Here is a 13,853-nt window from a genome sequence, read left to right on the forward strand (position 1 = left end):
TTTATTTCCTAATTTAGGTATGAAATCATGAATTTCTGTAAAAAGATAGCAATTTCTGTCATGTTCAAAACAAATAAATCCAAAGTTCTAAATATTGGAATTACTTCAAAACTAGTAATCAGATTCTGATGAGTGAAACATCGTTGGATTCATCTTTTTTAGAACTCCGATACTAGGAGCAGAAATTAACATAGATCCTATTTGGAAAAAAAAGAGTGAAGTTGACACTGATATATCTGCCATTAATACAGCTATGAAAGAAGACTATACATTATTTAGTGAGACCTACCTCACAACTCATCTGGATGAAAATAGAATTATGATATCTTGTACAATACCAGAAAAACCTGAGGTGAACAGACTAACTGAATCACCCTATATATATCGCTGTGGTGCTGACTACTTATAAGTCATCCTCAGATAGCGCTCGAGACAAAAAGGGTCTAAGTTATGATACATGCAAATAAATATATATCTCAGATAAAAGTTTATACTAATTATCAACAATATTATGAAAAGGATAGATTGTTACTCATCGTATACAGAAAACATTGAGTTGCAGATAGGCACAACAAAAGGACTCTACCAATTTAAAATTGTGAGAGGGTGCACGGATGTGGTAAGGGCATGTTAGAACTGCTAGGTGCAGATGGGAGTGGGGAGGATGGGGGGAGGGGGGAGGGGAACAGGGAGTAGAGAAGGGAAAAGGCTAGTGGATGTGGTGGTGGGATAGAAGGCTGTGCACTGTTTATGAGTCGGGGCAGAGTTGGCGATAGGTGGGTAAAGGACAAGCACTAGTGAAGGCTGACGCCAGGGTTTTTTTTAGGGACTTAGGAGAGTTTCCCACCTTTGCAACTGAGAAAAGCTCAGAGTTCCCACCTGAGAAATTGAGAAAAGCTGGTGTTGGAAGGAACAATCAAGATGGTGCAGGATGTGAAGCGGTCATTGAAGTGAAGCACAATGTGTTGGGTAGCATGTTCAGCACCTGGGTGATCCATATGTCTCTTGGAAACAGTTTATCAGTGGCGATTCATGTGGACAGACATCTTATCAGTTGTGATGCACATGTAAAAAGCATAATAGTGGTTGCAGCTTAGTTTTTTAGATCATATTACTGTTTTCACAGGTAGCCCTGCCTCTGATGGGATATGAGATGTCTGTGACTGGACTGGAGATGGTGGGAGGATGTATGGGACATGTCTTGCATCGCAGTCTATTGCAGGGATATAAGCCATGAGGCAAGTGATTGGGATCAGGGATAGAGTAGGGATGGATGAGGATATTGCGTAGGTTTGGTGGGTGGTGGAATATCACTGTGGGAGAGGTGGGAAAGATAGTAGGTAGGATATACCTTATTTCAAGGCAGGATGAGGAGCAGTCAAAACCCTGGTGGAGAATGTGATTCAGCTTCTCCAGTCCTGGGTTGTGCTGAGTCAACAGGGGAGTGCACCTTTTTGGCTGCATGGTGTGCTTGTGGGAGGTTGTAGGTGTCTAGAGAGACAAGGCACTGGAAATCAGTTTCTGTACAATGTTGGGAGAGTAGTATCGGTCTGTGAAGGGCTCAGTGAGACCCTTAGTATATCTGGAGAGGGACTGCTTGTCAATGCAGATGTGATGACCATGATTGGCTAGGCTTTATGGAAGGGGGAGCAGCTGTCGAAATGGAGGTACTGCTGGTGATTTTTAGGTTTGAGATGGACGGAGCACTGATGTAATCATCCTTCAGGTGGATGTCAACATCAAGGAATGTGGCTTATTGGAATGAGGAGGTGAAGCTCAATTGATTGATTCATTAATTGAGTGTGTTTATGGAACTAAATGGCAAGGTCATCAGCCTCATGATTCCAAAGTTGCAGTAGGAGGGGGGTCTATTAAAAGTGGATGGATCCAGTCAGGGAGTCAAATTATAAAATAATGAACTTAAAACACACACATTAAAAGGCATAAAAAGTGAGACCAAGTCTAAAAACTGGAAAAAGGGGGCCTTTCCATGGGCGAGTGGTCATGGGGTCCCTGACCAAGAAGACAAAGAGAGGTCCCAACAACAACCATCCTGCCCCTGTTCCAGGAGTACAGCAAAACCTTATATCTGGAAATAAAAACCACTTTCATGGAGGAAACTGAGGACCAGTTCAACCATCTGTGAATCGTCTGCTAAAATTAAAATGAAGGAATTTGGAGAGCTATTCTTAGCATGAAGGGCCACAAGAAGAGGACATTCTACCAATATGTGGGATACCGTCAGTCTAGCTCCTCAATCACATTGTGGGGTGGTTCGTTATGCAGGAGGAAACAATGGGTGGGCCTGGTATGACCAATGCGTAGACAGCATAAAACAGTGGACTCCTTCAGAGCGAGAGGAGCAGAAGGAAGAGCTCCAAACTGCAGTAACTCCTTGACTGTGCGGAGTTTATTACTATGAGCAGTAGCACACCAGATGTCATTCCATTTTTGGGAAAAGAGAGATCTAACGCAGATCCGCACACCTGCAGTGGGCATCATGAGAGGGAATTGGGGTTACGTATCTGCTTCTCTAGGTAAACAGTCAGCCAGTACATTCCCTGGGATGCCCACTACTTGGGACCCAGAGAAAGACAAATGAGTAGACAGCATGGCCAAGGGCAGAGAGAAGGTCATGGATAGCAGAAACCAAAGGGGGACAAAAATAGCATCAGTTGATAGCCTGCAGGGTGCTCGTTGAGTCTGAACAAATTAGGAGATGTGAAAGCATATCCGACCTTATCGACTGGAGCTCTGTAAGGATGGCACATACAAGACGCTGGAAAACCATAGGGGTGACACAGACATTAGGACCCCATGATAGGTCGGTCCTAATCAGTGGTCTAGGCACAATCCAATGGGGGGAATGGGAGGACAGACATGGGGTGCATTCCAATTAGTGGAGAAGGAGACCTCGATAGAGGGAAATGAGATGCATGCCAACCAGCAATCCCACCCATGGGCGGTTGTCAGCGGGGAGATATCCCTCATTTGGAAACAGGATGTTCAGGGAATTGGCGAATAACGACTGAGTAAGAAACCAGGAGTTGGCTCCGTCGTATTTGTAGAGGGGGAATCCCAGCTTCCGTGAGGAGACTGTCAATGAGACTAGTGTGAAAGGCACCAATAGCCACGCACCCCACAATGGTGAACAGGGTAAGTAGTTGCAAAGTGGAAGGTGTCACTGAGCCATAAACCTGACAACCATAATCTAGTCTGAACAAGACCAGAGCGTGGTAAAGATGGAGAAGAGTGGTACGGTCTGTACCCCAAGTTGTGTGGGTCATGAGGCAGAGAGCATTAAGCTTCCGCATGTATGTAATCTTTAGTGGTGAATATGGAGCAACCACATCAGCTTTTCTATCAAAAATAAGGCCCAAGAATTGGGATTGTGCTACATTGAGGAGCTGGTAGTTTAAATGAAGTTCTGGGTTGGGGTGTACTGTGGGTCAACAACAAAAATGCTTAACTCGTGTTTTGGAGGGAGAAAACTGGAAGCCATGGGAGATGGTCCACACAGAGGCCCATCAAGATGGTGCCTTGTAACTGGCCCTCAGCAGATGCTATTGAGTGTGAGCTGCACTAGATGCAAAAATCTTCGATGTACAGTGCTGGGGTAATCACAGGCCCAACAGAGGTTACAAGCCCATTGGTGGCTATGAGGAAGAGTGTGACATTTAGCACGGAACCCTGTGGGACACCATTCTCCTGAATCCGAGGGGTGCTGAGTGAAGTGCCAATTCGAACCCGGAAGAGCTGGTGAGATAAAAACTTGGTGATAATAATCAGAAGGGGGCCACAGAAGCCCCAGTCATGGAGGGTCACTAAAATGTTACGACACCAAGGCATGTCATATGCCTTATGTAAGCGGCAAAGTGCCGGTTGTTAGCAAAAGCCTGTCCGATTGCTGTTTCCAATTTGAGTAAATCTTCAGTTAGAGATCGACCTGCCTGGAAGCCACACTGATATGGGGGCAAAAGGCCACAAGATTCGAGTACCCAACATAATCTGAAGCTCCCCTCAAGCACTTTACAAAGCACACTCGACAAGGCTAATTGGGCGGCAGCTGTCAAGAGATGTTCGGTTCTTCCCAGGCTTAAGGACGGGTATAACTGTGCTGTCTCGCCATTGTGATGGGAAAGCACTCATGAGTCAAATGCAGTAGAAGACCCTGAGGAGATGTTGCATCTGTGAAATGTCCAAGTATTGGATCATCTGAGTGTGGATGGATCTGGGTCTGGGGCCATGTCTCATAAAGAGGTAAAAGCCTGCAGGAATTCCCATTGAGTGATGGGTTCATTATAGGGTTCAGCAGGTGCGCACTAAAACAGAGGGAGGTCTGTTAAAACTTGGTGTTTCTGCCGGAGAAAGGTAGCAGTATAGGAAGAGAATGCTGATGCCATTGCAAAGTGTGTCACAAGGCATTCTGCAAGGACCAATGGATCAGTGCACACAGCACATTGGAGGTTAATACCCTGGACAGTTGACTGCCACTGGCAGCCCAGGAGGGTAGAGAGCTTGGACCAAATGTGCGGTGAAGAGGCATATATCCTCAGGTAGGAAACATAGGGCTCCCAGCATTCCCTTTCACTCTGCTTAATAAGGTAACGAGCCTTAGCACGGAGATGCTTAAAAGTGAGGATGTTAATCTGTGAAGAATGTCATTTAAATCACTGCAGCGCCCATCAGCGGTCCTCTGCTACATCCTTGGTCCACCACGGTACCGGTCGATGACAAGGGAGTCCTGTGGACAGGGGGACAGCAGTGCCAGCAGCATGAAGAACAGTGGCAGAGATGCCTTGCACAACCACATCAACGCAATGCAGGATGGAGGTGTTGAAGTGCACTGCAGATGTGCATAAAGGCCAAATTGGCCTTACGGAATACGCAGTGTGGGGGCCTGTCTGCCTGGCAGCAGCGGGGGAATGATAGAATCACCAGAAAGTGGTCACTGTCACAAAGGTCATCATGGGAAGACCAAGAGAGCAGGGGAGGAGATCCTGAGATCGATAGCAGTAAAGGTGCCATGAGTGGCACTGAAGTGGGTAGGGGAACCATCACTGAGCAGACATAAATCGTCTGTAATAAGTTGGTTAATTAGGAGACCCTACCCGTTGAAGTGGCACTCTCCCACAGTGGGTGGTGGTCATTGAAGTCCCAAGGGAGGAGCAACAGGGGTGGGAGTTTCTGTATTAAGGTAGACAGTTCAAAATAAGGAAGTGGCCTCCCTGGAGGGAGGTAGACATAGCATGTCGTGACTGACAGAGTTGTTTGCACTCTAACCACTATTGCTTCCAGGTTGGTACATAGGAGGATCCAGTCACTAATGACATCAGAGCGAACCAAAGTGCAGACCCTGCCAGATGCTACCCCAGGGCCGGCACGGTTCTGACAGAATGGCCAATAACCATCAAACGGAGAGTGGTCATCACAGAAGTGTGTTTCTTGAAGAGCATGACAGAACACAGAATAGGAGACAAGACATTTTTGGTAGGTGATGATAGTACCCATTGCAATTCCAATGGATGGCCATGTGGCAAGACTCATGTCACTCAGTCAGTGGTCATCATTGACAAAGATGGGGTTAGATCCATAAAACAAGATGTCAGACTCAGGTTGTGAAGGGGGAGATGGCACCTCCGGGGTATCGAGGAGGCCTTATCTTGGGACTTACGTTTCTTCTTCTTCTTTTCTTTGAGAGGTGGAGGGGATCAGAGCACAGAGGGAGTACAAGCGTATGCAAAATCTGGAACCGACAGAGATCAGGCAACCTTGGGATGCACAGATCGAGCATCTCGTGTACAAGTTGTGGTAGGAGGCTTCTGGCATGAGAGACGCCAGGGAGAGGCATCCCAGTGGTGAGCCGGAGTAGCTTCTGGAATGGGGAACTGTAGGGGAGGGGGAGGGGGAGGGGGAGGGGGAGATGGGGCTGTGGTAAGGAAGAGGTAGGAGGTGGAAAGGATGTAACAGAGGCAAAAGTTGAAGGTAGTGATACTGGATGGAGGCTCTCATACTTCTGGCAAGCCTCAGCATACCACAGGCGATCCAGGGACTTTGTGATGAAGCAAGCTGGATCCTTTTATTTCCTCTCTTATTTTGCCTTCTGCCTCCTTAAATTCGTTTTTTTTTCTCTTTTAACTAATTACCATTAACATAAGTAAGTATAATCTGCATTTTCATAAAAGAGAAATGTTGGCCCTCAGTTTTAAAGAATATAACACCAGGTCTAGTTTTGTGCTTAGTTTTGTGTATGTCTTCAATTTCCTAATTTCTTTTGATTATTCCTAGTTAATATCTTTCATTATAGGTTGAAATCAGTAATTGTTTCATAACTTAAATTCTATTGTTGACTTATAAACAAATATAAATTCTGTACTAATTATAATTATTTGGAAGACAAAACACTGGCATTCTTTAAGTATTTATTTGGCTCTACTCGAAAACATGTTAGAAAACGCCCAGCCCTTAATTAATTCTAAAGTAATTACTAGGTTTGTCAAAAGTATTGTTTGTATAACTATATCTGTTAATTTCACCATTTAAACAAATAATTCGGCTTAACCCTTGTGGTAGAAGAAACTGTTAAAGAACAAATTTTTCGATGTATTCAGTTAATTTAATGAGTCATGTTTTGATTGTAATTTCTGTAAATTAAACATCAAACAATGTATAGTCTCAGTACCTATTGTTGTGGTGATATATAAAGCCTGATTTTTGGTCCGGAGACAGTCAGTCCAGGGCCGAGTTTCAGACAAGAAACCTGTGTTGGTTAGAACAACAACACTGCATCAACTTAACTGTGATATAAGTGTAACACAATTAGGCTGTGTGTTAAAACAATGACAGTGTCTGTTCAATATGTACCATATTATTCTGCAAGAACTGTGAACTGTGTGGTTAGGTCTTTACTGCTCATAGATATTCAACAGTAAACTACTGTGGTAGTATGCTTATGTTTCCCTGCACCCTTTTAATTAGGCTTATCAAAATTTGCCAATAGTTAACTGGCCATATAACTGTGTACAGGGTGTCCCAACTCAAACCTCCCTGATTTCAAGGATACAGGAGGGAAAAACCACAGTAGATATGACAATGAAAAATACAACACATTGTACAGCATCTCAAAGAATTTATATTCCCTCATCACAAGTGCCAAGCATTGTCGCCAGAGTGCAGCATGGTCGCATGAAGTGAAAATGGCGACTCCACAGCAGCACGTGCAAGCAGTAGTGTGGTCTGCAGAAAAAAAATCCTGGTTCCTGTGTAAAGAAATTATCGTCATGTGTATGACTGTGATCCACCTGGTGTGAAAACAATTAAGGAATGGTATAAGAAGTTTCTGGGAACAGGAAGTGTTCTGAAACATTCTGGCAGTGTACATTACAGAGTTTCAGAAGAGAGAGTGGAGGACATCAGTTAAACGTATCTCAGAAGCCTACCTAAGTCAATTCGTCAAGCATCTAGCCAACCTGATGTACCCCGCACAACACTGCATAATGTAGTTCACCAGCATCTTCGTATGTGAGCTTACAAATTGCAAATTCTGCAACATCTGACACCGAACGATAAACCACGCCGACAACAATTTGCTGCGGATATGCTGCAGCATATTGATATGGTAGCCAACTTCCTGGAAAGATGTTTATTCTCAGATGAGGCAACCTTTCATCTATCAGGAAGGGTTAATACACATAATGTGCAGATTTGGGGCTCACAAAATCTGCACGTTGTCATTGAACATGTTCATGATAGCCTTAAACTAAATGTCTGGTGCAGGCTAAAGCATGACAGGATTGTTGGAGCTTTCTTCTTTGCGGAACAAACAGTAGATGGGTTCGTGTATCTGGACATGTTGGAGCAGTTTGTGTACCCTTGGATACAAGACTTGCAACCTAACATCATTTTTCAACAAGATGGAGCTCCGCTGCATTGATCAATGGCTATTCGCAAGTTCCTGGATAGGAAATTTCCCAATTGTTGAATCGGATGCGGAGAACCCCTTGCCTGGCCACCACATTCATCCAACATTATGCGGCTTGATTTCTTCATTTGGGGATTCATGAAAGACCACATGTATGTGACCAAAGTGGACGATATTCTTACATTGCGACATCATATCACTAATGCGATTGCAACAATAACAGAGAATATGTTAAAAAGAACTTGGCAAGAAATTTAATATAGACTCGATATTCTTTGTACTACAAAGGGTTCACATGTAGAGGTGTATTGATGATAAATAAATAAATTCTTTGAGATGCTCTACAATCTGGTGCATTTTTCATTGTCGTATCTAATGTGGTTTTTTTTTCTTGGGTCTTTGAAATTGGTGAGGTTTGACTGGGACACCCTGTATTATTTGGGGGGGGATTGTGAACAGTGAAAGTACAGAACTATGAAATGCAACTGTGTAACTGTCGACTGCATCATTTAAAGTAGTCAGTGTCAAATTTACACCACCCTATTTTTCAGCCAGTATAACAACACAGTAAATCGACAACAAGGACAATCAAAGAAGAAATAAAGCAGGCGAATGAACAAGGGGAGTGGTGTTCATGACAACTGACACACATAGGTCGTGAAACAAAGGGGCTTCCTTCATGGAGTGGATGTCCACAGTCAACACACGGAGGGTCTGCTGTACAGCGAGAAAACATATGCCCAAAACTAAAGCGCCGAAAGCACCTCATGGGTGATGGAACATACAGCTTCATGTCACATCTGTAGCACATAACCTTGCCCTTCTCTGGGAGGGCACACCCTCGAAAGCCAAATGAAGGCGCAGTATTGGTGCGGTTGCGGTTGTGTTTGCCACCCTTCTGCATACATCAAACAAAAGAACACCGTGTCGCTCCAGATTAGCCTGGAGTTCCTCAACAGTTTGCAGGATGTGGTCCCTATGAAAAATCACTGACCAGACCATATTCAGAGATTGGTGAGAAGTAATAAACACTGGGACATTGCCAAGACGATTACAAGCATGAAGAGCTGCAGATTGGGCGGCAGAAGGAGCTGTGTTCAACAGGGAGCTCGACCGCATCTTACTAAGAGACTCCAGTTCACCAAACTTGTCCTCGATATTCTCCACAAAAAACAATGGCTTTGTGGTGGTCAATGTGTCCCCATCTGTCCTAGTGCAAACGAGGTAGTGGGAAAGTGTTTCATCCTAAGATGTCGAGCCTGACCCTCCTCCCTTGGTGTAGCCAGTGAAGGGAAGGCTGCCGAGTCATATGAAACAGCATTCAATGATCCTTTACCATTTGAAGAGACAGCCATTTGAGCACGGGTGGATTTTTTGCAGCTTGATATGCTTCATGAGCCAAGCATCCATCCTGATACCACTCACTCCGATCAGGAGCTCTCCCCATGGGCGCCACCCAGCCACACCAAGGTCCATCTGACTTGGTTCTGATGCTCCAAGAAGACAAGCAACCATCCTTGGCATACATGGGGAGGAACAGCCCAGGAATTAGTAGTGTGATCCCTGTGTTCTTAGGGAGCTCAGCCAGATGGGTACATAACAGCCCCACTACACAGACTGGCTACACATGCTGGTGACCTAGCAGGTTGGAAGGGGGCTACAGTGGGGAAGGGAGAGGGGAAGGAAGGGAGAGGAGGAATCCACACTGTAGACACTAGGGAGGGAGCTCTGCCCTAAATGGCTCACACTAAAAACAGAAAATCTAGAAGTGGAGGTCAAACCTCAAGTGGGGACCTAAATGCCAAAAAGGATGAAAGAACAGGAGGAAGGAACAAAATTGCAAGCAATGCAGGGAACCAGCTGGATAGCCAGGTCAATACAAATCAGAACACTGAGAAAGGGGAAAGAGGGAGGCAACAGGGAAGGAGCGAGAATAGGGTGGGATGGCCGGGTGAAGGAAATGCAGGCAGTGAAAGAAAAATGGCCTGCAATAACTCTGAGTGCCATGTGCGCCATGCACGAACTCATGAAAAAACTGTGAGCCCCATTGTGTGGGGGGGGGGGGGGGGGGCAGGTGAAGTGAATGGGGGAGAAGTTGTTCAGGTTCTGAAGGAACCCTCAGTCCAGATCATGAAGATATCATGAACCGGGCGAGGGTTTTGGCATTCTGGGTGGTTAGGAAAGATTCCACAACAGGGGGCATGAATACATTGGCATATGATGGTGCTAAGTGGTTACCAATTGCTGTATCACAAATCTGATTGTTGGTGATGCCTTCAGAGAAGAAGTAACATTGGGTGAAGATACAGTTGGTCTTGGTGACCAGGAAGGAGGTTGCTGGTTTGGAGTTAGTCGGACATTGGGGATGTTAGTGCAGAGGGAGATGGCATCAAAAGTGATGAGCAGGATGCCGTGTGGTAAAGGGAAAGGAACTGTGGAGAGTCAGTGGAGGAAACTGTAGGTGTCTTTTATATAGAAGGGTAGGTTGCAGGTAGTAGCCTGAAGGTTTCAGTCACCTCCAAGCCTTAGGCCCACCCCAGAACCTCTACCATGAGTCTGTCTCTCGCCTCACTCCTACCACTCCTACATTCTACATCAATCCTGAAGTCCGTTAACTCAACCACCCAGGATGCCCCATTGTGGCCAGTTATTGTGCCCCCACTGGGAGAATCTCTGCCTTTGTGGGCCAACACCATCAGCCTATTACCCAAAACCTATGCTCTACACAAAAGACACCAACCATTTCTGCCACCAATTCCCTACAGTTCCTATTCCTTTACCACATGGCACTCTGCTCTTATTACTGTTGAAGCTATCTCACTTTCCCAATGGCTGATTGTCTCCAAACCTAAAACCTCCTTCCTGGCCACCATCACCAACTATGTGCTCATCCACAACTACTTCTCCTTTAAAGCATCAGCAACAAACAAATAGCCATGGGCACCCAACGCCAACCTATTCAAGGGCCATGTAGAGGAATCCTTCCTAACTGCCCTAAATTCCAAACCTTCACCTGTCTCAGATTCACTGTGATATTTTCATGGTCTGGACTGAGTGTGAGGTCATTCTATTCACATTCCTGCAGAGGCTCAACAACTTCTCCTCCATTTGCTTCACCCATTCCATACCAAGAAGTCCCTCTGATACATCATAAGCAGTCTTGGTTGTCACATCCGTAGTGATGAGCAGTCCCTGTCTAAATGTACCGAGGGTCCAACTGAGGTCTTTACAGACCAAAATTACCCACCCACCCACGTACAGAAACAGATCTCCCATGCCTTACCTATCCAGTTACCTACCACCTCCCACATTCTGACCATCCAGCCACTAGGAGCAATCCCTTCATGATACAGTATCACCCAGAACTGAAGAAACTGAATCGCATTCTCTGCCATCCTGCTATACACCAAACCTACGCAATATTCTTTTCAATTCCCACCCCCCACCCCTTGCTTCCAGACTCATATTTTTGCAATATATAAAGATGCAAAACTGCCCCATACATCCTCCACCACCACCAACTCCATTCTGGTCATAGCAGTCACTTATCCTATCAAAGCCAGGACCACCTATGAAAGCACTCATGTGATCTGCAAAATAAGCTGCATCAACTGTGCTGCTTTCTAAATGGGTATGACTACCAACAAGCCTTCTGTCTGCATGAATGGTCACCGACAGCTGTGGCCAGGAGACAGCTGGACCACCCAGCTGCTAAACATGCTGCCCTCCACAATGTCCATTACTTCAATGACTGCTTCACAAATGAGAACCCTACCTGCAGTATATCCCACTTTCCTGTAACTCCCCTGGCCTCACCCTTTGCTAGTCCCTGCCCGTCACCCATCTATTTCCCCTCTCTGCTCCCATTCCAGCACTATAAAGCCTGCTATTCCACCAACACATCCACTAATCTTTTTCCCCTCCTCTTCTTCTCTCCTTTTCTGAACCCTTTCGCCTCTCTCCCCAAAACTCACAACTGCACCTAGCAACCCTACTCTACCTCTCCCACATTCCTGCATACTCCCACAAGCAGCACTACACCTCCACCCCTCTCTGCTATCATTCTCCCCTCCTCACCCCAGTCTCCTCCTTACCCCAACTACCGACAATTTGTGTTTCCCATCAGGTGCAGTAACTGCACACAATCTGGCCTCAGCAGTCAGAGACTGTGGCAATAAGTGTGCATGTTATGCTAGCATGAATGTGCTTTAGAATAAAGCCTTTTGACGAAAAGCTCGAACGTATAGCAGCATTTTTGTTGTGCATATCTGCGACTCAACTCTCCTCATCATGGTGAGTAGTAATTTATCTTTTACATAATATTGTCTCAGTGCCTATTTTATAATTTTCTTTTAAAAGGCACAGTCTGCACAGAGTTTAATGTCTTGAAATTTTAACCTTTTGAAGAACCAGAAATCTAAATTAAAGAAATAATATGACTTCATGAAACCACAGTCACATGATTAGTAGGAGTGTGGGGAAGGGTACGAAGAATGAGGAAGGGAGGATCAGTTCATGCAGGGATAATAACTTATGAGACTGGCCACAGTACTTTGAGGTCCACAAGCTGGCATTTGCCTGAAATAATTTACAGAAAGGCGTAGTGGAACCAGGTTCTCAAAGTAAGGATTTGATTCTGTTCTTCCAAAACACTGACCCCCGTGCAGGTATCTGAGAGAGAGAGAGAGAGAGAGAGAGAGAGAGAGAGAGAGAGAGCTCATTAAAGACTAAGCACAACCTGCAACTAGGGAAGAATAGTGAAGGAAATCAGAGAAGTCCATTACGAAAGACATTTGTCTTTAGGGATTCAATGAAACTATAGAAACAGGGACAAGTGGTTGTAAAGGTGGAGTCTCATCTATGCATAGTTAACTAAAGTGCAGACGTTTGCAAGTATTCCAACTTACCTCTCTCTCTGGCAGGAGACTGTCAGCCATGGCTGCTGACTTGTCTTTAACTGTATCATCTGACAGACCTTGTACTGCCAACAGTTCTGCTGTTGTGAGGAAGGATGTGAGCTGTTCCTGCATCACATTCACCTCACCAAGATATATGAAGTCTAACAGAGCCACCAGGTCTTCAAACTTGACATTACGGAAAATTATTACCGGATGCTGGCAAGGATTTTCCTGAAAATGGAAACACTTTTTTTGTAGAAGTTTACTTCTCTGCAACTAATAATAAATGAATTCATATTCAGTATTGGTAAAAAAAAATCCAGAATTTTCATTTTTTGTGAGTAAACCTTCCTTACTTTGAAAAGCTCTCTGAAGTAAGTACTGCACACTGAAAGAAGCATTTTGTGAGCCCGAATGCGCTTTCCTTCGCAGCTCAGTGTCACATCCACTAACTCTTCATCATTCCTCAATGTACTAAAACCTCCTGTTACATGGGTTGGGTAATTATTCCATCTGAGTGAGTACTGCTGACTACTGCCCATCTAGAATGGAGAGATATAAACACATTAAATTTGTCACATAATTAAGTTTTTAATGGTATGGACTCTGACTCCTTATCAGAGTACAACTTGATGCTAGATTAGGACACAAATCTAAGAGAAATCTCCCATTATCTGATCACACGTCTCATATCAACTGGAAGCATCAGTCTTACCCAATGGGCGAAACCTCAAAGCTCCACTGTAATAAATATACTGGTAGTTTAAAGCTTTGATTTACTTTTTGAGACATCCTCAGATTAGTGACAATCTTTCTTTGTTTATCTACATCTACCCGATTACTCAGCAACTCACAATTAAGTGTCTGGCAGTGTGTTCATTGAATGACCTTTAAGCTAGTTTTTTACCATTCCCCTCTTGAACAGTGCATGGGAAAAACCAACACTTAAATCTTTTCATGCAAGCTCTGATTTCTCTTATTTTATTATGACGATTATTTCTCCCTATATAGTTGGGCACCAAGAAAATATTTTC

At 44.6% G+C, this 13,853-nt stretch overlaps 1 protein-coding gene across 2 annotated transcripts in view; it reads right to left on the reverse strand.

Annotated features, from left to right (window-relative positions):
- LOC126162804 (broad-complex core protein isoforms 1/2/3/4/5-like) overlaps positions 1–13,853 on the reverse strand; it is a 75,428-nt gene that overhangs the window by 33,240 nt on the left and 28,335 nt on the right. For both annotated transcript variants that reach the window (XM_049919543.1, XM_049919542.1), the window contains exons 2-3: positions 13,176–13,361; positions 12,829–13,050 (exon numbers count right to left, since the gene is read on the reverse strand). In XM_049919543.1, the coding sequence (XP_049775500.1) occupies positions 12,829–13,050; positions 13,176–13,361 (408 nt within the window). The remainder of the gene's footprint in view (positions 1–12,828; positions 13,051–13,175; positions 13,362–13,853) is intronic.

The sequence above is a fragment of the Schistocerca cancellata genome, chromosome 2 (assembly GCF_023864275.1).
Source record: "Schistocerca cancellata isolate TAMUIC-IGC-003103 chromosome 2, iqSchCanc2.1, whole genome shotgun sequence".
In the NCBI taxonomy this organism is placed as follows: domain Eukaryota; kingdom Metazoa; phylum Arthropoda; class Insecta; order Orthoptera; family Acrididae; genus Schistocerca; species Schistocerca cancellata.